Genomic DNA, 25,265 nt, shown 5'->3' on the forward strand with positions numbered 1-25,265 from the left:
CATAATAATAGCAAGACATGCAGCAACTGTGTTGCTACTGAGTTTGGTAACACAGATAGAAAATGGTGGCCAGCATAACCTCAAACAAAGCAATGACAGCGACACATGGCTCTATTTCAAAAAAAGTCTCGTCTCACTAGAATTCCTGACTCCTCTGTGGCCATTTTTTACAGAGAAGACAGAAAAAGCCCTGGTGTATTAAAAAATGGAAAGATAAATCTGACATAAATTGTACATTGGAGGCAAAAGCTTTGGGCCAAATACCTTTTCTTCTCTTTAATGTCCTGAAATATTTCCAAGCAGAAGGCATTTTACAGCTATTGACAAGCAGTTTGCCAATTCTTACTCAGTAGAAATTACGAATTTACTACTCCCTTGTGTGGTTTTTAAAAATTTTATTTTCCTTTTGTTTAGAACTTTGGCTGTTAAGTGACTTTTCAATGCCAGGAAAACCTTAACTTCTATCTTATTTTTTTAATGAGGCTTTTGTTGTATTTTGTGTATTTCTATTCCCCCCCCCCCCTCCAAAATCATTAAATTACTGTACTCATTTCTGTAATAATTTTTTAATTTACAGTGATTTTTCAAGCCCACACTCAATGAGTTCTACTGTAGAAACATATATTCAACAGTTAAGGCTACAACTTCACTATGTTGCACTCTTTATTATGCATTAAGCTATCTTCAATCTCAAATGTGTTTAGCAAAATCAGGTTTTCTACACCCTAGAAGTATTTATACTACTTAACATATCTACCGATTCCTCAGCTAGCACCAAATATTGCTTGTTACCCCCTTCCCAATAGTTTCCTTTGATTGCCAAAAGCAACTCCATTGAATGCAATGAGATTCTATGTTAAATTAAGCAAAATTTGGTTAATGAAAAAGTATTAACACTTAGGCCAATGAGCTCTGTTGGATCCTCAGCTTCAAAAGGTCATGATGAAACTCAAACCCATACAAAAGAGACCTCATAAGTTCTGAATTAAAACTTGCTTGCAATCATGAACAGGCCAGAATAAAAATCCTACTGGCCTCTATAAAGTCAGTGCTGCTTCAGAAATTCAGGCAGAGAGAAAGCAAAAGGACTAAATCTTGCTATTTCAAGTAAAATATCACCACAGATTCTTTGTAGAAAAACGGTGAAACATTTTGTAGGTAGGTAGGGCTCCTTGAGAAAACTTTATTTGGACAATCGTGTCATAAAAAACATAATTTCAATGTGTTCTTAACTTTTAGGGATGCTCAGCAAGTAACAGCCAAAGCCATGAACCCTTAATTCATGTTTATGTTGTGTGAAGTTGCAAAAATAGTTAAATAATCCTGTTTTTTTTAAGAAAGAGATTATTTTGAGTATATTCAATGCAATTTCACTGCGCTTAGAAGATGATCAGTTGAATTAGTAAACTAAAACTGGTAACGTTGAAGGAAGTAGTGTTGTAGATGCTAAATAACTGATGTAACTGCAAAGTCAGTAAGGGTTTCCATAAATTCCAATCTATTATGAAAAAAAATTTCTAGTAAATGCTTTACCCTTTCATCTCATCAAATCCATTGAAAATTTATCTAGCTACCTTTAATTTACAATGCATTTCCTCTGAGGTGCGAAAGACAGTCTGAACTGCTTTATATTCAAGAAATAAGGGGGGAAATTTGTTTCATTAAACTGCAGGCATCTAAAAGCTACTTTTTCCTTACCCAAAAAAGCCGGCATTTCCTCAGGCTATTCTTAGGTGCCTTTGTTAAAGCAGAGAGAAGTTAGGATTAAAGCAGCCAGAATCTGTTCAAAAGATAGATTCAGCGCAATGTTGGTTGACAGCTTTCTGGAGTTTTCTAGTCCAGTCTCCTGCTCTACACAGCACTACTGTCAGTCCTGCATAAAGCAAGCCATGGCTTCGAGTCTTTCTCATGGATTTTGTGTTGAAAAGGAAAAAGCGGGTGTACCTCGCACATAGTCCGTGTTCAGACATGTCTCACTAACTTCAGTTTAACAAAGGACGGTTCTTAACCTTTTTCCCATGCCCTCTGCATGCATTTGTGAAAGTACGCGTAGATGCACACACAACTACATGAAGGAAGGTGCTGTATTTTTGTTGTTAAGGAAATTCCATAAGCAGCCACAAGTCCTTTGCCCTCAGTGACTCACCTGTCCTGAAGTCACCAAAAAGCAGGACCAGTGGCAGTTCATTTGAGCAAAACTAACTGGGATTGTAATGTACCCACAAGACTCAACTTACGTATTACAACTGTCAACTTTCAGTCACAGCTGACCTACTTTAGATGGAAAAGTTTTTTCCTGCGCTTTTAAAAAATCCATGAGCAGCACATCTTGAAAAGCTAACCAACAAGTGCTTAGCTAGTTTATACTTGTTGGCTAGCTATACTGAACTTCCTCTCCTTTCTTAGAAGTCATACTAGTAACGTCATATTTGTTACTGTATCTTGCTAGCAAATGAATTAAATTTACCACTTAACCAAGCATGAAATTATGTTTTCAATAATAATTCAATAAAAGCTGCATAAGCTGGGAACAATTACATATCTCATTGAAGAATCCAGTATCACCAAAGGTGTCCATTTCAGTCATTAAATAAAGTGTGATTGCCCATCTATAGTGTATCAAGACAGAAAGCTGATAGCCCAGTTAGCTTCAATGAGCCAACAGAGGATGCAGGTCGTAAAGCTTATTGATTGGGCTCAAAATACCATAAAAAGCTAATGAAATGTAACTTTCATTTTGCAAAAAATTGCAAAATATATCTCCTTAATGCTTTGTGGACTCTTGCTACCATGGCAAATCTTGAGATGAGAACTATCCTTCTCATTTCGGAATTGCTGTTGCAGTTTCCCTGTTGTCTGCAGGCAGTTTCTGCCTGCTCTAGTTGGGTGCTGGTCCCTGTGCTCTCTGCAATAGTATCATTCTTTTTCATAACATGTGATGCGCAGAACTCCTCTCTCTTGCTGTCATCTCATGCTATTAAAAACCAATTGCGGTCAGACTAACAGTAATATTTATAAAGTTTGTTGTAATAATTCGACATACTCAATATTTCATCTAGCACAGCTCGTTTATTCTCCCATTACATACACCAGATGCTCTAATATTGTGCCTAATTTATGCATGCAGTGTTCAGTTAAAGGCTGCTGCATACTTCTGCACTGTGCAGCACCAGCTTACAGCTCCACAGCACAGCTCGCTCTCCCCAGTAATCACCTCTATGCTGCTCACAGGAAAACGGCAGTCCCAAACCTTCTAAAGGTAACAGATGGTATCTGGCAGAGGCAGGAAGAAAAGTTAAAGTGCTGGCGTGCATTTTGTTCCTCCCAGTAGTTCCTCTTTTTAGGAATCTCTTTAACATATAGCTCACTGCACAGCCCTTTACTCGTATGCTTAGTTATGCAGGGCACAACGGTGCACTAAAAAAGGACCATCAGTACTAGACAAAGGATTTTAGATGTTGAAATGGATATGTGGTTTTACAGCTAAAGGGCTTTCAGGAAAAGAGAAGCGTAAGTGAAAGAGAGGATATGAGCAAAATCCATTGGCCAAAATGATACTTAATCCTTTCAATGAGATAATCAGAGAGCCCAGAACTGAGGAAAGAGACTGGATTGAGAATACCTCATTGTTAACGGCATTATCAGAGGTCTGAAAATGAAAGAGGTTTTTATCCAAAGAATGATGGAGATGCAAGTGAAATACTCCCTGACTTGTGATGCTTTCTGGGTTCTTACCTAATGCCTTGTAGAGGTTTTCATTAGCACGGCCTTCAATGAACAAATATATTTTTGGGTCCCTGCTGAAGACTATATTCACAACTGTGTTTCTGATTTTATATTTTTTGCTTAGTTTGCAGGGGACGAGCGGCAATTGTTATCAGTCCAGGCATCAACACATACAGGAGAGTCATCGAGAATGAAGGATTTGGCCTTTCATGAGGAGATTATGCCTTCACTTGCAGCGGTGAGCATTCAGCATGAAACTGGTCTAAGACTTCTTCCTGCTAAATAATTTCTCCCCTTCCCTTGAACTGTTTTGGGAGAGTAGAACAGGAGGTGATAAAGCAGCTGGACACATATAAATATCTTGGTGATATTTGCAGTGATACTCTAATGGGAACTGAGTAAACCTTCAACTTCAAACAGTATTTAAAGAACATGACATTTGGAATATCAGTCCACTCAAATATCCTGAGCTGTTTAGGCAGAAGCTTCCCCCAACCCTGGAGGTGAGTGCAGAGATGCCCACCATGGCTGGCTGAGCTCCAAACCAGCTGTGCAGGACCAAGTCAGATACCTTGTGCTCATACTTTAAGCTGAACCCCTCTGCTTGTTCTCTGAGCTGGCTTTGGTACTTTTGAGCAGATTCTCTTGTAGCGCACCTCTGGCCTGTGAGACTTGCCACATAGCTGTAGGAGGATGTGAGCTGTGACCTTGCTCGGTACAGGTACCGTAGTCCTTACACGTGTCCTTGCACTGCAGCTGGCAATGGTTCCCAGAGCGCTTTCTGATGCTTAGCTCCCTAACTGGAGTTTATCACGATAGGAACAAAACAGCATTCTATTTCTATTCAAAAGCTGCTGGATCTTCTAAAGAGAGTTCTAAAAGAATGAAAACTCCTTGGGTGAGACACTCCTTTGGGTACATTGTTAAGATTTTTATCCAAGTGATGTTACATTCCCATTAATTTATTAACATTGTTTTGCTTATAATGTTCAGTTCTTACCGCTGTACTCCCTGAAAGATACTGAAAATGATACATTTCTGCGGGAGAAAACAGCAGCCAAAAACTGATGTGCAACACAGTGATGCTAAAAGTGGCAATCTACAGGATATACAGTTTCTTTCTTTAATATACATCTACTTGTGAAGTTCCTTGTTTGGTACATAAGTACTTAGCTTTGATAGCTCCTCGCTGCACAGGCACACACTGCTTGCAATAAGATGCCTATGACAAAAGATACTGCAAATAGTTTATTATAATAGTAAAAAACTGGTTGTTGACCTGTTTCCTACTTTCCCTGCACTAACTCCAGTATCTGCTGGCCAGTTTCACCCAACTTTGATGAAGAAGAAATCTCAGTGTTTTGTGAAAAATGGGTAGAAGAAAGGCCCAAACCAATTTTGTACTGAGGAACAGGCTGGTAAAACTCAGATATTATAGACTGTTGTTATCATCAATCAACTGGGCAATGAGGAGGTGCATTTGCAGGCAAGCTGGCACAAAGGAACTTGGAAATAACCACAGCGTTTTCTGCATTTGCCTTCTAACGGAGGGGCTCTGTGGAGCAGTGGAGAAGTGATAATGGGGGACAGAGGCTGTACAGAAGTTAAAATGAGACTCTGCAGGAAACCAGGCTGCACTATTTCTTCATGTTAACAGAAGACTTGTCACAAAGAGGCCTCCCAAAAGGTCAAACAAGATACAAAAATAATTTATAACCAATATGTAGACACCCCAAAGTCCGAGGACCTTTGGGTTACGGTAAATGGGTAAGTAGACGGCACAAAACTTTGCATGATAATAGAGGACCATTCCATCTGAAATCTGATCATAGATGCTGGCATACATCCCTGTGCTTCAAAACAATATCCTTCTGTAAATATACATATATATATATACATCTATATAAAAGGAATGTGGTGTAAGCACTATAAAAAGCCTCCATCCATCTAGTCTTGGGTACCTAATAACTTACTTGCATCGTGAAGATTTCAAATAGACAAGATAAAGTGCCAAAGTTGTAGGCCTAAAGTTGAGATTTAGAGGCATGGATTTACTGTTGGGTGGCTGATGAGTCCAAGAATCTCTCCAGTATCACTGCCTTCTGTCCACGCCAAATCCATCTTGGTAGTGAGGTTCTGGGTGCAGAATTTCTCTCTCCAGCATTCAAATCTGTCCTTGGGCAACATCAAACCCAGAGACCTGTTTCACGGTGTGTCTGTGCTTCTAACTGAGCAATACCTAGTAAATAGCCTTGTATGTGCCAAACAGGGATTTACATCCTAACCCATCTTCAGGCTATTCAAACCATGGCAGCATGTCATTTTTAGTAACACACTGAAAGAAAAGATCATGAATTTATATTTTGCATCAAAAGCTTAAGTCACTCAAAAGTAGCTATTAACGTCCATCATATAAATAATATGCTTTACAAAACTAAACACAAAAATACATTTATTTGGAAAGGCTGTGATGAAATTAAAAGTACATTTGTGTGATTGAAAATAATTCACATTTTAATCCTTTTTTTTTTCCAAAGGCTTCTTTGCTGAGTACATTTGCATGCTATTTTCGGTAGAGGTCTTAAATAGTCCTAGATGAAATAGGACTAGACTAAATACTTAGTTAAGTTTAAATACTTAGTTAAGGAAAGTATCTTCAAAGGAGCTTTTCAGTGCCACCTCAGCACAGCTGTGCTGCCCTTGGCATAGCCCTGGAAGATGCTGTGATTTAAAGTCATATCTGTGATATACTTTGCACTGTTGTGTGGCAGGGAATGGAGGACTGCAGAATGTGAGTACAGGGATTTAATACTATCAGTAGCAAATTATGATGTTGATATGCTGCTTCCAGCTGCTGGCTAGGGCACAGAAGAAAGGATATGGGAGTAAGGGGTATACCCATTCCTTTTTACTGCACATCCAAGGGAAGTAAAGAAACACAATTTGTCCTTATTAACCCTTGCCCACTCCTTCCCCTTCCCACTCCCCCTTGATATATACCTCAAATATATCCATGTGGCAACATGCCATGCAAGTTATGTATTCAATGCAACGCCCTCTTCTGCTGTACAGCTTCCCTGAGACAGGTGGCACTGAGTTGTTAAAATAAATAGGAGTGCAGTATGCAGTACATTTTTTTTCTGAGCAGTATGTCACAGGTTAGAGATTAGCACTACTTGTATTTATATGATGTAAGTTTTCACCTTGATCCAGAAGTGGCTTTGAGATAGACTTTGTGCATTCATAACACTGAAATAAAGTCATCTTTCTTGAGCAGAATTATCTCTTAATACTCACTTCAGGTGCTCCAACTGCCTTGTGAAACAATCTCTTCAGGATGTATCAGCACCCGTAGGCACTTCCTTCAGATGGTTTCAAGTTACGATGCAAGTTATACAGATTTAAGCTCAAGATAACTTTACAGAAGCCACCCCTTTCCCTATTCACAGTATTATTCAGAGCTGGAGCTGATGCAACAGAGACAAAACATAAATTCAAAAAATCAACAGTTTGACTTTCCTTACAAATGATGCTGTTTCTTCAAACTGATGCTTTAATCAAATGCCTTTCTGTTACTCACGAGGGGATTGGGCACCCTCAGTCAGTTTGCAGGTGACACCAAGCCGGGGGGAATGTTGATCTGCAGGGGGGGCTGGGCAGGCTGGACCGATGGGCTGAGGCCACTGGGGTTCAACGGGGCTCGGTGCCGGGTCCTGCCCTTGGGGCACAACAGCCCCACACAGGCCACAGGCCCGGGGAAGAGCCTGGAAAGCTGCCTGGCAGGAACGGACCTGGGGGTGTTGACCGACGGCTGAACATGAGCCAGCGGTGTGCCCAGGTGGCCAAGAAGGCCAGCAGCATCCTGGCTTGTATCCCAAACAGCGTGGCACACAAGGGCAGTGATTGTCCCCTGCACACTGGTGTGGCCGCAACCCAAACCCTGTGTGCAGTTTTGGGACCCTCGCTACAAGAGGGATGTAGAGAGGCTGGAGCGTGTCCAGAGAAGGGCAACGGGGCTGGTGAAGGGTCTGGAGAGCAAGTCTTACAAGGAGCGGCTGAGAGAACGGGTGGTGTTTAGCCAAGAGAAAGGGAGGCTCAGGAGAGACCTTATTGCTCTCTGCAACTGCCTGAAATGAGCAGTGAGGCAGGTGTAGGCAGGTGTTGGTCTCTTCTCCCAAGTTACAAGTTACAGGACAAGAGGAAACACTGGTATTTTTGGTAGTCAGGTTTAATTTCCCTCTCTTATTTCTGTTTAAAAGCTAAAATTTCCATTGTCAGACCTACATTGATAGTTTGGGTCTGTTTCTTGTTCAGGGACACAAGCAATAACTCAATAAAGAAGCTGGAGGTAAAACCGTTCAGTTGTAATTGCTTTCGGTGGAAAGTTACATAAAACAAACAATAGTTACAGGTTCAAACAGGTACCTAAGTGACACAGAGGGCTACCACCCAGCCAAGCAATACTACTATGACCTATGATTTTCTGTCACTTTGTGTACAGGAACAACATATCCCAAATAAAAAAAGGGTACATGCAAAAGGATTATTTTCTCTTTCCAATTTCCTTGCAAGGCCTGCAATCCCATGTAATATATGCCGTCCCTTACATTAAGAACAGTTTCTTACCCCCAGTTTATGTACATTTTCCTCCTCTGCTCCAGAACCACCTACTGATGGTTTTCCTCAGCCTGTTGAGTGATACACATCTTAAATACCCCCACTGCTTTACCATCCAGATCCCAGTTTGATGAGGAGCTGCTGATCCACAGATTTGTTTTTGATTACTAGATACAGTTCATTGACCACTGCTTCAGTTTTTTTCCTGTAAGCTCCTTTCTAGCATCTAATCCTAAAAGACGTAGATTATTTCTCCTGTCTATAAGCAAGCCGTGCCTGCTTCAATCTTCAACAATCAGAGATTAACAGGACCAGGAGGGAAAACAATGAACTTGCACTTCTCTCTAACACCATACTGCTACTCAGAATTCTGAATGGCACATTTGACTGCCACAGCAATTTGTATTTCACCCTGGCAGCAGCGTTGTTTATCCTCATCTTTTCTAGCTTACAGCAGGATTGACATGTGTCTATCTATTATAAAGCACCTACTTCAGCAGCAAGACAGGCAGAAATCTGTGCCAAATATATTGTGATTTCTTGATTACATTCAGTGTAAAACAATACAGGGACATGTGATTAAGAGAAATGTTATCTGTCATGCTGGAGACACAAAGCCAAAACAAAAGTTTCACAAGCACCAGATTTCCAATTACTTTGGGCTTAACACTCCAGCCACAAGGCAGGTTTACTTAACCTTAACTTTCTTAATTGTTATGTGAATGAACTGATGATAAGTCAGGGTGGATTTTCATTTATTTCCTGAATGTTTTCACTTACTTGGGGTTGCTGCAACCCCATGACAAATCAGTCTCCAGGCCATAGCTTTAATCATTTTGGACGAAACTGAGAGTTGCGTAAAAAAATGAAGAGAAACTTTTCCCCAGGTTCCTGAACGGCTGCATCAGGTGCCTGTTGCTCAGGCCCTGGGTCTCAGCACTCAAACTTCACAGCTGCCACCAGCAGGCCACGTGCAATCCGGATGCCTGCCGTCTGTACAACTACGCAGAGAACTTTCTGGAAGAAAGCTTACCTTTCTTCCACTAACACATCTTCAGCCAAAATGCGTCTCCTGCCTAGATGGGCAGCAGACACCTAGTGTACATTATAAAATCTCCTCTCTTCACGTATAAACTGGTCTCCTACTCTACACTATGTTACAGCATTCCAGAGCAATTTTTAAGTCATCTTCAGGAAAAATATCTTGGCTATAAATACATACTTGATGGATGCAGGACATAAAGGCTGATCGGTTAACAGTCTTGCCACCGACTTAATTGATGAAGAACCAAACCACAGCCGACACACGGTTAGTGTTAGAAGCCCTATTTACTATGCAAGATACACCTGCCAGCTAGGAAGCTGTAAAGCTCAAATGTTTACTCTCACATAGGAGAATAAACTAATATTGAAATAAAAAGACCTGAACTTTTTGAATTGTTGATAAGTAATTATTTACTTACCATTTCAAAATAATTTCAAGATGGACTTATATTGATTACAAAAAGAAAAAAGCAAATGTCTTGGATGCTGTGTAAATTATTCTTAAATGCTGAAAGAAACTGTTGCAATGCTGTTTTTAAACACAGGTAATGTTAGCTACTATAGCTACGTAGCTATTTAGGGTTCTGACTATGTCACCTTCCTAAAGGACTGGTAACTGAACATAACAGGTACCTAACATCTGCTTTCTGAAAAGAAAAAAAGTCTCCAATATGCACAACCAGCGATCATAAAAACTGCTTTACAAATTGCAGCCTTTTGCCATTGAACTGAGAGCACGCAACTGTAAAATGTTGAGGCCAGGATTTACCAGGAAGAGAAGAGTGTGAATTCTCATTAGTTCTGGTCAGCATGGCAAATCTTTTGCCCCAGATGAACTGGTGGCAGCTGAACAATAGCATTATATGTGCTACCTTCTTCCCCAGATAGCTTGGCTTTGATAGTATGATTCAACTTCCATGTACAAAATAACATGGAACATCCCCATCCATCAAAGCAGGGTCTCACTTAAAAATGTTTCTTTGATATTGTGCCAAAATTACCCCATTTCAAGAAAATGTTATCGTATTTTACTAAGTTTCAGTATATCATACTTATTTTATTTTTGTCACAAAAAACACCAAAAAACCACACACCAGAAAAAAAAAAAAAAAAAAAAAAAAAAGAACCAAAGAATGAATCACCTGAGACCAGGAAATGTGTTTTAATAATGCTAAAACAGAAAATTATATTCCATTTAAAGCATATGGTGTTAGAAGACTTGCACACCTTTACTACGACAGCAGGATGAGTGCGAGAGAAAACAGAGTATCTTCAGTCTTTTCACATCAGTGGTTATAGCCTCAAGTACAGAATCAAGTACAAAGACAAGATATATGTTACTTTTACTTCTGCAAGGCTTGAAATAAACATTTAGGTTTATAAATAGACCTAAGTGCAGGATGAAATAAACCCAAATAAGATACTACAAAAACCATGAACAATGTATATTAGAAGATAGAAAAAGTGCATTAAGAACAAAGTTGGTATTTTTGAAAATTCCTTTGAATATATCAAACTATTTAGTAGTTGGAGGCCAGCTGCTACTCTAATCGTTTTTAAATGTACATTATTAGGAACCGAAAAGAGGAAAACACTATTGAAATAAGCAACTGAGTAAGGAAAAAAGCAAGCAATGGACAAGACCTTTGGCTAGGGTCAGCTAGCCCAGCTTCAATGATACCACAGACTCTTTTAACATTCTAACGGATCTGCTGCCCAACGTCTGTAACAGCAGATCCGCTGGATGTTTCAAGTCACATCCCTTTGAATGCGTTCCCAGGGTTAGCACACCTGCCTTTGCAAGGATACCACGAGTTGCTTTTAATTACTACACAACTGCAGCTGAGATATAGTTTAACATAGAATTAGAAAGGTATTGCTGCCAAAATGAGAGCATATCCTGAACTCTAAACCAGGGTACAATAGAGCTTGTGTGGTAAGCCCGCTGAATCACTTCTTGCCAGATCTAGGATCTCCTAGGAAGTTTCCCATGGCAGACAAGTGAGCTTGTTTTATGACACTAGACAAGGTTAAACGTCAAGCAGAGTAGTTATACTGGAGCAAAACCCCCTTGATACTATGCAGAAGCTGTAGAAACGCATTACTGTGCCTGCTCGGGACTCCTTCATGACTTCATGGGTGTTCTACTATCACAGATAATCAGAAATTCAAACCACAAGTTGCACATCTGAGTCCCCACATATTCCCAAGTGGTTCAGTCTCAAGAAAGGATCATTGCAGTGATAAGGAAACAGATGTCTCAGTATAGAGACAGACCAAGACCCCGAATGTATGTTTTTCCCCATATATCACCCATTAACAGCAAGGTTTGCAAGTACCTCTGCAATAATACTTAGCAATTTTTCCTGTTCTGAAATCAATGACAAGGATGAATAAACAGGTTACCTTAACCTGCTGGTTTCATTTTATGTTCATTTACTAACACATCTGAGAACATGCAATACTGTTGAAGTGTTAGAAATGCTGAACAATTATTTAAGCAACAGCACTATATTTCAGTTTTTCTTCATTAAAGTTTTTGATATTTGCATCAGACTTTTGACTTTCTAAAGCCACTCTAAATCAAAACATATTATTAAGCCCTCTAAAAATTCATCTCAAGTCAGTTTACAGATGACATTGATGTCTTACTGCTATCTATTCCTCCTGGACCATTTCTAACAATTCATTTTTTACATTCCTGCAGTGCTGAAATATGGTTCACACCAGTATCTGTCCTTTTAGTAATCACCAAAGCAAAGCTTGGCAGTTGTCATATATTGCACTCTTGAGAAAAATGCTAGTAATACTCTGAATTGATTGAACAGCATGGAATCAGAACTAGCTGGCAGAGAAACCATTTAACTGATTTCAATTCATAAATCTCTTTTCTCCTATCCCATTTTAGTTTAGAAACTGCTAAATATTGCCATTATCTCATGATGCACAGAGTGAGCCAATTATTTATAAAGATACTAATTTAAATAATATGTGATCGCATTCATTAATGCCCCATATGAGAAGGCAGACTTATGGATCTTACTGAGTAACTTTCCTTTATGCAGACTGAGCTAGGGAATGTTTGTAACAGCCCTGGCTGGCACAGATCGATTTATTTCCCCAGAGGTCAGCATCAGGCACCATGTCCTTCCTTGTCTTCAAAATAAAGTGATTTTAAACAGAACTTTACCTACTTTAAACCACAATTTAAGTCCCTGAACATGACCTAAGATGATTAGTAAGACATAGCATTGCTTATGTGACAAAGTTTAATTAATTGGCAGGGATGCACTTAGTGTCTAAACCACTGCTACTGTTAAGTAACATGCTGTTACTTAACATGTTTCTAGGAGAAAAAAACCCAACTAAGTATGGCCAAGAACTGTAATTCAGTCTTAAAGAATCTCAGAAATAGGGCTTGTGAAATTAAGTCTACAGAGAATCAGGAGATCAAAGGCAGATGGGCTACAGGTAAGTCAGGGGACAAATTCTGGGGGACCAAAGGGAAGAGCTCTTGGAGGAGACAGCCAGCACTGGCGAAAGCAGGATGAAATCCAGCAGGGGACTAGCTCCGTGGGAAGTGAGGTGGTTTGTTCTTGCACTGCTGTGCTCCATGGCAGTCTGTAAAACCTGCTTTGGAGACTGAAACCCATAGTGCTTGCTGCCCAATCGTCACTAGACTACACTGGGTTGTTGAAAAATATTATTCTGTTGTCCTGTTGCTGATTGCCTGGGTGCTTATGTGAATCCAAAGAAAAAAAGCAGAGAAAGTAAAGCGGTGTTTGTGACAGAGTGGAGAGGCATGATTAGCATATTAATAAGGGTTTGTATTGTTTATTAAAAAGGGCTGTTTATCTGAAATGGGCTGCATGTTAAATTCACTAAGATGGATAATCAAGAGACAAAGCTGGGCCTGAGAGAGAACTGAAACTTGGGGAGTTTCCTCGAAAGCAGCATTTCTTCTGGGGAATTTATCTGCATGTAAATTCATTAAGTATTTTGTGCTGAGATTCTGGATCTTGAAATCCAATTATCTGATTCAATGATATTCAGTCTTCGGGACCTGAAAAGCCACTTTCTCAGGAAACGGAGAGGCACACATACCAAATAACACAGCACGATTCAGAATAACATCTGATGATGCTTGAATTTTAAATCTCATGACCGACGCTGCACTGCAATCATTGGACAGCACATAAAGCGATATATTATTGCTCACTGGAACTTTTATTGTGAAAAATTGGATCAGAGAGATATAAATATTTGGCAAATTGCATTGCCATCCCATTTGCTCCTGAATGGAAGGGGAAGAATTTTCTTCTCAACCTCGGATCAGAAGTAACTCTTAAGTCACCTGCCATGTAACAAGCCACAGACTGTACTTCTTGCCCCTTGCAGGTGGGGTAGGAAGACAGCGATGTCCTTCATACTCTCACTTCAGACCATTACTTTTCTTCAGGAACAAGAAAATTATTATGTTATTCCCATGTGGTCTAAAAATTGTAGGAAAGACTCAATCTGGTTTACTAAAATGCCTGCCATTACTAATAATGAAATAAACCATTCTCTCTAATGGAATTGGCTAGAAAGGTATCTACTTAAGATGGACTCTTTAGACATAAATTCTGTAATGGAGTGGTTTAGAACAGTTTTGGTCTACTGAGGTGGATGTTGAGAACTAAACAGGTAACTGGTTTACAGAAATTCAGCAATGCTCTCCACCTCCAAAAAGGCAGGCCCAAGAGAAACGAGTTGGTAGGGAATGAAAGAGTTAAGAGCATATATTAAATCAGTGATCATATCACCCAGGTATGCGTTATGTGCATTCCTCTAGACTGGTCTTGGATACTGGTCCTGTGGTGAACCCCTTCTGTTCCTTCTTAAGTGAATTTCAAAAGCGAAGCACAAAAAGTAGAAATGTTTTTTTTTTTAAAAATAAATATTTGCGTTTTCAAATGCAAATAAAACTGACTTTAATAGCAAAATAATTCATTAAAAATTTGAAGTTACTGTTCCAAGGCTAACTGTACTAAACATTTCCTTTCACCTAGCTCTCTCTTAAGCCTTGATTCTCCTCACAGCTCCCTTTTCAAAAGGTGTGTAATTTTGACTGTGCAACTAGCTGTCTCTCTTGTTCACCTGCATGTAAGCTAGCTTATTATAACTTTTATTTGAATCCACATCAAATCCCTTTTTTATTTATTCATCATTTTTCTTAGGATCAGTTGCATAAAATCCTTTTGTGTACAGCATAATCACGGTTAAGTCTTGCCTAAAAAATTCCCAGGCTGTTACATCAATTGGTTCATTGCCCTGAAAACGGAGGTGCTTTGGTCCACATGAAACACACCTCCATTTTTAACATATAAATAACATTACCAAAAAAGTAACACAAATATACCACCTGCCAACTCAAATCCTCACTGAAGCCATAACTACCAGCAAAGATTATTTTTTTTTTAAGGCATTAAAATTGCAATCTTTTCCTCAAAGGAGAATTTTGATTCAACTATTTTAGAAACCTCTTTAAAACAGACTGTATCACAACTAGAACAAATCCTGTTCTTGCAACATGACAGGCAGCCATCGCTGTTTGACAGCAGCAGGATAATATTTGTGAGTGTGGTAAGACCAACTCATTACTGACACAGCATCTCCCACGGTATCGGTGCCTACGATATTTTATTAATAATCATACATTTGCTTCACCCTGAGTGGGTTCAAAAAAAAAGTTGAATTCTCAGAATTGCTAAACAAGTTAAATATTCTGAAACTCCTGGCTTCGACTCCCTGACATCTTACATGTGATTTTATTCCTGACTTTCGTATCACGTCATACTGTAATTTATAAATAATCTGAAATATGTCAGCCTTTACACAAATAGCAGAGTCAAACCCCTTCTTTTTTGTATCATAATGAAAAACCTCAATGCATTTCTGCTTAAAAAGCAAAATGTATGTATTACCCTGAAATCTGGGCCATAGTTGGAAGCATTACTGTCCTCCAGTAACAATATCACCATTTTATCATTTCTGTGATAAAGCTTACATCGATTCTGATGTATGTGCACATGTACCACCAGAACCTCAGCAGGAAGTACAGAGCAAACTCCTAACATCTCATGCTGTTTCCAGCAGAAATCTCATTTGTCAAGACAACCGGAGAAGGTAAGTCATTTTGGAATCATCTTTTGTTAAGAGTCTGTGCTTGTTCTGATACTGTAAATCACAATGCCTTTTCATCTGCATTGTTCTGCATTACAGATTGAACTAAAGAGAACTGCCTGCATGGAATAAGCAACAAAATCTTTAAAATACCCTTTTAAGCACCCTCACATAAGGGAAGCAACACAAATCCATCATGAACTAATGACTAATTCCAAGAGTGCCAACAGGTCCAAGGTGCTATATTTATAAAATAATTTTAGAACTGAAAAGTATCAGCCCTTTAGTAGGATAAACTGAACTGATAACTTAGCTATCTGAGGATTTTCCTTAAGCTTCCATACTGTGAATACATTCCTTAGTGAAAGAAAAATCATAAAGCTTAATCATTAGCATCAGTTTGGTATTTGCAAAGCTTTGAAATTACTATCTCTCTTTGAATTTCTTTTCAAATTTCAAATTTGAAATTTCTTTTGGTGCTGCACTCAAAAATTTGTCGGAACTCCTGATTTTTAGTAAGTATAATTATTTTAGTAAACATAAATGGGAAGAACGAGTTAGCACCTAACCTTGGCAATGCAGAAACTACTTTTAAGAACCAGGTATGTAAAATGTCCCTAACTAATCTAATGATATGGGCATGAGATTATTAAAAGTGAAATGTTTGGGATCCAAATCTGCTTTCATTATTTGTATTTGTTAACTTTCTACATTTTTCCACTGTATACATGCATAACATTTTCAGTTCTGCTTCTAAGTGCTAGGTCAGCAAGCACAAATGCACATACTTGGGTGTTTTTCAAATCCATAGTCATAAATTATTTCTTGTGAATTATGTTGACTTACAATGCTTCCGCATCTCAGATGCAAAACCTCATAGGAACATTACTGAACTCAAGGTTTTTACTACAATAAAATAATATCCTTGTCCAAATTTTAGCTCCTAACTCAGATATAGTACAGAAAAGTGAGAATATAATCACTGATTACCACCTATCAGCAGTATTTCTATATGTACACACACTTTAGAGAACAATCTCCACCTCTTTGCAAAGCACCATTTTGTCAAGATTATTTCCTGCTTCCACCTTTAATCTACACGGACTACCCTAGAAGCTGAGGTTATCTAGCTCAGAATGACTTATACCTCGTCTTATTAAGATATACTTTCAAAATCTGAGTAAACAAGAAAAGTTTTCTATATACATAATTTAAAAAATATTGTTGGTCAGAAATGGTTGTTAATAAACTAGTCAGCTGTGGCAGTCACTTTCCAACAAGAAATTATGGTGATTTTAGATGAGTAAGATAGTCTTTGCTAACCTCTCATTTTCATCTGATACAATATCCTTGGAGATTTACTTATGATCTACTAAAATAAATGTTGCCATTCCATTTTCTAGTTAATATATGTGAGGACATATCCAATAAGAAAAATCCTACAATGAGTGCCAATATGCTCTAGATAACACAGAAACTAGATTACTTTTTGAACACATCTGTCTGCCTCTCCCATGCTTAGATATGTATCTCACAGTTCCTTTTATTTCATAACATAAAGAAGCTCATTCATCCCTTCCTACCCCTTAATGTGATGGCACTGCAATGTTATCCTGATTTAGATGACTAAATGAAGGTCTCGGCCAATCTTAAACAAAATAGCACCTTTAAAATGCCACTCAGGATGAACACCTAATTTAATTATAAATGTGGAGTTTCCAAGTGAGATGCTAATCTTCCAGACAGCAGAGTTTCAAGTAACAGTTAATATGAAAATATAAATACAAGTTAGAAGACACCTAAAAATGTACAGTTGTTATCTCTCCAGCAGTGATGGAATTGCGTGATACGCAAAGCACTAGGTTGTTATTCAGCCTCAGAGTTTAGGGAGATAAAAATGTAAATGCTTTAGAAATATAAATTATAGCAAATGTTTGTAAGTCTAATAACATCTTTTTTTTTTTTTTTTTTTTAATAGGAGAACATGATAGAACACATACCTTTCTTCCCCCTGTGTTTATGCGAAGAGGAGTTAAGAAGGGATCAAAAATCATATGGCTGGTTTCAATATTGACAGGTGACTGTCTTTTCCCAACAGAGCAAAGATTCCAAGCTGAGTTCACCAAACCCCAAAAGGAGGGAACTGCAAAATATAAAAAAGGGCAAGTTTAAGAAAAGTCTGGAAAGATTATAAAGAAATACATGTAAGGCAGATAGCCAGATAATTAAACTTGTCGTATTGTCTGCACACACAAGCCAAAACTGAAATCAGGCAAATTCAACCAGCACTTGAAATTTAAAACTTCACGTACGGAGACCAAAACTTAATTGTTTCATGTAGTTTTGTATCAGGAAAGAAGGTTGTGGTTTTTTTCTCTTTTTAAAGTACCCCGATGCAATTATAAATAGTTCCTTTGCTGTTAGTATTATAGAATATTTACTGAGCATTAAGAATGTGACTCATTAGCCCTTACACTAATTATGCAACCATTCAATATGTTCTCAGACCAAACCCATTCCATTCTACTCAGTTTTTTTAAGTCTTCATATTTAGAACAATTCATTAAAACCCACAGAATTATTATAAAAGAAGCTCACACATTACCATCCCAGAGAACAGGCCTGCTCTCTAGACAGTTTCTTCTAATTTCTGTTACATTCACCCAAACCTTTATTTAGTCAATGTTTTGATCTAAAAAATAAATCTCATTGGAAAAGCCATACTGGTGGTGAAGAAGGATAATTCCTTCCCTCTACACGCAATGGCTTGGAACATGGAGGACCCCCTGATTTTTGACAGGCTCAGTTACTTTCTGCACCCCTAATTAGAAAAAAAAATGCGGTGACTATATACTGCTCCTTATCAGATAACTGCAGGCTGATGGTCATAATGCATCCCATCTGCAATTTATAGACAAGATCAACCTGAACTTCTCTGTGGGTGCTGAAAAAATTTCTGACTAAATTAGTAAAGAGCAACTAACAAGATACGGGAAAGACACATTTAGATTTCTTGTGCATACTTTGTCCCTGTCTAAAGTACATAAGGCAACTGTGACTTTATCAGAATTATTCTGCAGTTTTATGTAGCAGGTGGAAATTTCACAGATGCTAATATTGATGCCTTTTTTGGCTTTATTTTTTTTCTTTTTACATGTTGTTAAAAGTTTTCATAACTTTGGAGCCTCAAACCATTCTTCTAAACTACAAACTGTGTGGAGCAAATTCCACACAGCCAGACTGGGGGAAGGAACACGTGGCTGAGTTCTTGTGGCAGGAGCACAGGTGATTTGCCCAGAGGGTGGAGTTAAAACAACTCCCCAGCTGCTTATAAAAAGCTTTTTGGTTGCTGTTAGCTAGTTGTGTGCAGGATTTTGCAGTGGGAATGCTTGCTTCTGTTTGTTGGTTTGGTTTTTTTGTTTTTTTTTTTTGTTTTGGCTACTCTAGTGGGAGCTACACAGAGGTTTGGCAGAGTTTGAACCTCATGTTTGTAGTAGACTTAACCTGCTGGGAAGATATTCCTTGGAGGGGAGACAGACAGACAGAAAGTATCTTTTGAGTAGGGCAGTCTTAGGAAAATGGCTCGTCTTGGTAAGTGTTTTCCTATCATGTTCTGCAGAACAGCTCAGTTCTTTTTGCCCTCAAAGTTTGAGTATGCTTAGGTGTAAAACTTTGGTTGAGTTAACATATAGCTTCCTGTAACTTTTGTATAAAACTAGGGCTTTTCTTAAGCTATTGCTTGTACAGCAAAACTTCTGTATGAGTGTCTACACAGAAGTGATGGAAAATGATTTGCGGTTGTTGAATATCTGTCTATTCCAGTAATTCCTCAGCTATTCTCAACAGAAGTTACCTTTATTACAAAATATCTGAAAACTCAGTTTTCAGCTGAAGCTTCTTTCTTTGTGCCAGCCTGTCTGTGCATGTGCAGGTGAACTCAAACAGCTCTGAAGGGATTCAAGTGGTTCAGCCATAACTGACATGTTACAGCTAGCAAAGTTTAAAGTTTCCTTGCATATAGTTTTGAAGTGAACATGCATTACTAATACCTTAATTTCACTAATGACGTATCTTTCTTAGCACCTGACAGACAATCAAATCAGATCACACATGCAAAGTCCAAAACTGCTCTTAGTATGTCCTGCATGAAATACTTAAGGAGGGATGATGGTGTAATGCTCTACTCTATGGCTCTGGGAAAGCAAAGACCAGGGAACAGCACCCAAAATAGCTAGAATTGCAGACGCCCCCATCAAATTATGTCATTAAGCTTTCCTTTGTGTAATAAACCCTGTGTGCAACCACTCCACAGAAGGTCAGATGGAAAGCTCTAAAATAAGCAAAGCTTTGTGTGATCAGAAAATGAGTAGGCAGTAGCCTTAAAAATTTATTTGGCTCCTCTGTTTACCCTACCAGTCAATTCCTGCTTCCACTGGAGACTAACAAGACTACAGAAGTTCCCAGAGTCTGCTAAATGATAGCATTAATGCTTTGAAATTGAATAAAACATATGTACTGCAATCCAAAATAAAATGGAGCACACTTAATTATTTGTGCTCTTTCCACAAGAGAAATACCACAGGATTTCACTTCAGTTTTTGTCAGAAAGGGAATTCCTATTTATGCAGAGACCTGAAATAGTTTAAGTTAATTGAGATAGCCTGGTTCTCTTGATAAATCCCCCTGTGTTGTTGTTCTTAAAAAATAAATTAGTGATGAAACTGTAGAGCTGTAAGTTCAAGAGGGAAAATATTAGAAGGGAAATCTGTTGCTTGAATGGCTACTAGTATTACTAAAAAAGTCTTCTGGGCAGAAATACTCTTGGTCTTCCTCAGCAAGCTTTTAGAAAAATAAGTAAAGAAACTAGACACAGTAAGTGCAATAAAATGGCAAGCTAAACAGGTCAGTCCATTATTTTTGACTTCACATTACTTAAAGAATTTATGCTGTAACTGGGATTGTTCCAGAAAAGCTGAAGTGGAAAAGAACTGCTATGAGACAATGTTTTATAATGTTATTTCTGTTTTTGACAAGGAAACAGTCCATTCTATGCAATACCCGTCACACCAGCCTATCGCCGAAAAGTCAGGAAGGTGGAGCTCCAGTATGGTGATGCTGAGCTGCAAAGGTTACACTTGTCACCCAAACATGTAAGTTTGATGCAATCATTTCCTTTCTAAACGCTTAGGAAGCTTCTGCTTGAGAATCTCTAATAAGTGCTTGCTGCTAGCTGTTAGGTAGGATTCTGCAAAAAGAAACTGCAGGAATTGTAAACTCACCCCAGTGATCAGAATTACTTTGCTTATGCTTCAGCTGAAGGTTGGTTAAGGATGACTGACCTAAAACTGCACACCTAAGTTAACTAGTGGATGGGGTTATTATGCAATATTAATGTCTGATTACATCTAATTAAAGTAATTAGTACTGCTTAGGTGCTCAAAGTAATACAGAAGTATTCAGAACTGTAATGGAAAAAGTCCAAGGAGGCTTCATGTAGGAAACCAAAGCTTAAATTAAAAACTGAATTAACTGTTGAGTCTAAAGAAATTAGTGTATGAGTCTAGGAAAACATATGGAAATGTTCACTGTTCTATTATTCCAGCTTAGCTAACAGACAAGCTTCTATTAGGGGTTAAGTCATTAACGAAACAGTATCTCCTTCACAATTATGTTGTCTTTCCATAAAAATCTAGTCATGAATGAGTGGGAACACGCTGTACCTCTGTGTGCGGACCCCTGAAGCATTTTAGATGGCAGCCTGGCTCCTGCCCGCTACAGGAGCTACTCTTACAAGCTAGTTCGCATGCAGCCCACATACTAGTTTACAATCTCATTTAACAAGGTTCTCTAGCTACTGGCTATTCTGCCAAAAGTTTCTGTATACTGATCATGTCACCTCTGCCTTCATTTCCCTAAATTTATACCACCTGAGAGCTGATTTCTTGCAAATATGTTACATAGACATAAGGTGATAAGTTTTTGTCTCATCAGTGTTATGCCTTCAACATTCTCAGAAATACAATTGAATAAATTCAGAGTTTTTCCTCTGTATGTTGGCATGCTATGGACAACAGATTTTTTTTTTGCATTTGTGTTATGTGGTGAGGGGGATTACTTATATTTTATACCTACGCAAACACCTCTGACATCCTTATTCAGCCTGTATCTTATTGCAGCTGTTCTTTCTTTCAATTTACTGGGAAGAATTTATATTGAGGTATATGAAGGTGCTCTAGTATCAGCATGACACAATAGAATGAGGGATTCTGATGGCTTTTACCAAACCTATGCATAACAACAGTGAAATAATAGCAGCTAGAACAATAAAGCAAGGATTGAATGCTATTGTCCTAGCGATAAGTACCCAGGATTTGTGTAAAAAATACAAGCCTCCCCTCTCCAGAGAAAAGCAATGAGTGAACACTGTCCCGTAAGATGCCCTTCTGTAGGTACAGCAAACTCGCAGATAAGCATAATGGTGCTGTCTACAGTGGGTGTTGATGGACGTGTAACAGTCTGCATCCATGTTGTGAGAGGAGGCAGTAGTTATTTTCTATAAAATTAGATAAAATTAGGGCTTTTCTTAGGCTATATATAAATATATACATAAAGTTATAACATCTTCATTACTTGATCTTAGGGAGAAAAATTATGCTGGACTCAAAGGTTTAGGTCATGGAAGGGTTGTGGACAGTTAAGCGGTGTCTCCTAATCACCTGTCTGGTTGTCAAGGGCTGATTTATAAAAATGGTTCTCAGGGTTCTACCCCATGCTCTGTTTCTGCGTCTTGTTCTTGGCAAAGTCATAAAAAGTTTGTTGCTAGAATTTCTCCAAGGCATTTTCTGAATCCTTGTGAGTCCCTGTGATGCAGTGACCGAAACAGTTTGGTCTATTTGAGAACAGCTGCATTACGTGGGGTGGGGTGGCTCTGTGCTTCCCAGCACATCTGGCTCTGCGTGCAGAGCGCTCCTGGGGCTGGTCCTGTAGCAAAGCTGCCCTGGGCTGTGCCTGGCTGCTACGTTCAGGGCTGTGTTCTCCATTCCAAAATGACTGAGAAAGACCAGAAGGCAGTGCCCCACCTGGTGAAGGGTAACCCCCTTAGTGATCAACTTGCCAGTCTAGGGACGACTTAAAGATACTTGCATTCACTTGGAAATGTGCCTGTAATTGCAGAGTGGCTCTGCAAGGCTTCTACACCAAAATAATTTTTTTCTAAGCCATAAAACATGAGAATTTATTTTAAAAAAAATCCTGTCCCTCTCCCTGCTTTTCTCTTTATTTAAGGCTCCAATTTCTGCTTTTTGCAATGATGAATCACTGCAGGAGACATTCTTAGGTGGTTTTCACGTTTTCAAAGAATCCTAAGTTTCCCCCTCTCCCTGTTCTATCCTCCTGCTCATACTTTTGCAATACCTTCTTAGGTTCTCTCATCCTCAACTCACAGCTTACTTCTGTTAAGCTAACTTTTATGAAGTGTTTAACCTTAGCAACACGCATGATTTATTACTGCTTTGGGAACAAAAGCAAAAGGCAGGCAGGTTTCATGCATGGTAGGCAAATGATTTCTGTCACTGGGAAGTTTGGTAATATCCAGGAAATATCCCCATATTTCTCAGTATGGCTTCCAAGTTCAGGGAAAATCACAGCAGAATTTCTGTTATGTTCCTTGTGTTGTCTCATGTAAGTAGATGAGATAGTATAGCAGCAAATCAAAGAGTAAGGTGTTTGGGAGAAAAGCATGTTATAAAAGCTGTCATCCTCAGAACTAGGTACAAATGGAGACTGTCTTCCTGTCTATCTTGTGTCTTGCTGATCTGATGATCATGCTGCTTACACTGGGCACTTGGAGTAAGTAGGACATTAAAATAGTGTTAGCTATACAAACCTTTCTCTCAGGTAACAACCTCTGTTTTAGGTCTGAGCAATGCAGGGACTCTGGTTTAGGAGTAACTATGGAAGCAACGCTTTGTATAATGGGTATCATGCTACACTGAGTTAAGCATCTTTTATATGAAAAGCATTCACAGTTGATTTTTGTTCAACTCCTGAATGGTGAAATGGACACTGGAACTGCCAGATTATAAACAAAGTTTATAATACTTAGTGTTTAAGGTGTTACATGTTTATTCTGAGCCTTTGCTTAAATAGGGCTAAGAAGCCAGCAAGCTTCAACAGAAAAATAAAGGGGGTGGCTATAAGTAAGAGAGCATCCCTCAAAAAATGCTGTCCAAATAAGAAAACTGAAAAAGATTATAAACTCTGACAAGTAAAATATAAAATTAAGTCAAGCCAAAAGAAGATGCTGAAGACCGATTTTCTGAAGGCATAAAAGCCACTAATAACTTCTTTCAAGTGTATGAGAGGCAAGGATCCTGCCTGAGTCTGTAGGGCCAGCTGATGATCAAGTTGTAAAAGGAGCACATGAAAGATTATGTAGCAGCAAGTTCTTTTCCTTATTGCTTACAAAGGTGCCTAGGGATGTTCCCACACAGGAGCTTCTTTTGGGGAATGAATCTGAGAAACTGTCTCAAAAGCAAGCATCAGAAAAATTACTTTCAGTATAAATTGATAAAATGAAAAAATTCATTGGTGTCAGTCAGAACTCTAGGATGAATACACAGTGACTTGAATTGCCAGAATCCTTACTTAAAATCGGCATCAGTCTCGGAGAGATAAAACAGTATCAAATCTGATCCAGTTTTTATGGTGCTTATTTTAATAGGTGCTTATTTTTCCCAAGGTATCTGCTGCTGGTCACTGTCAGTAACAGGGGATGGAGTCTAGCCAAGTAAAGTTATTTGTGTTGCACTGCTCTAAGACTGCAACTTCCTCTTTGAAGTTCGCTCAACTTTCAAAAGCACAGATTTTCTTAATTTAAGTTAGAGTTCATGAGTTTAAATAAAAGGAGTCAATTTATTTATGCAGCAGATCGTTGTTTATATATTTAAGCTTTAACATCAGCCCTGGCAATAGCATAAAATACAGAGTGTATTTGTGCAGCAATTATTCTTGCCCTGTGTAATTACTGGTCCCTCAGATAAAATCTCAAGCTACTTTATTGAAGCTGGGAATTGAAACCACAGAGAGAATCAGCTATCTATGTACATCAATAAAGCAGTCCATTAATTATTTCCACCTACTCGAAGAAAATTACCATACTAATGCCTCTGGATAACCACATGACCTGCTCTGCTTCTACATAAAAGCCAAACGTAAAGTCATAAAGGCTTTGAGAGATAAATCAGGGACACCAAAGAAATGACAGAGTATAGAATGGCATTCATGTAAGTAATTGGTCACAGAAATCTCCAGACTGCAGTAACATTAGACAGTACCACAATGGTTTCAAATTTGCGAACTGAGAGTATTCTGTTTTCTTTTTAAGAACCCGAAAGTTGATAGCTGAAATATATCCTCAAGAGTAAGACAGCATTACCATTATTCAAAAGATGGTAAAAAAATATTAAATTTTTTCATCAATAAATCTTGAAACATATCCAAAAAATGAAAATTTTGAAGCACTCGAACAGCATCATATTTCATGCTGGTCTGTTCAAATGTCTTCTTACCTCTGCATGAAGGAGTCTCAATGACAGGAAAGGTTCAACAACCGCACTGGCTAAATGAGAGAGAACAGAAAACTGGAAGGGGGAAATGAGGATTTAAGATTCTGGGAAGATACTTGCTTTTAAAAGGGGTTAATTTTCTGCTGT

At 38.5% G+C, this 25,265-nt stretch overlaps 1 protein-coding gene across 3 annotated transcripts in view; it reads right to left on the minus strand.

Moving 5' to 3' along the window:
• Positions 1-25,265, minus strand: part of CA10 (carbonic anhydrase 10) — a 209,833-nt gene that overhangs the window by 109,636 nt on the left and 74,932 nt on the right. For all 3 annotated transcript variants that reach the window (XM_014281538.3, XM_055700766.1, XM_055700767.1), the window contains one exon: positions 17,553-17,695. In XM_014281538.3, coding sequence (XP_014137013.1) covers positions 17,553-17,695 — 143 coding nt within the window. The remainder of the gene's footprint in view (positions 1-17,552; positions 17,696-25,265) is intronic.

Source organism: Falco cherrug, chromosome 1 (genome assembly GCF_023634085.1).
Source record: "Falco cherrug isolate bFalChe1 chromosome 1, bFalChe1.pri, whole genome shotgun sequence".
NCBI lineage: Eukaryota > Metazoa > Chordata > Aves > Falconiformes > Falconidae > Falco > Falco cherrug.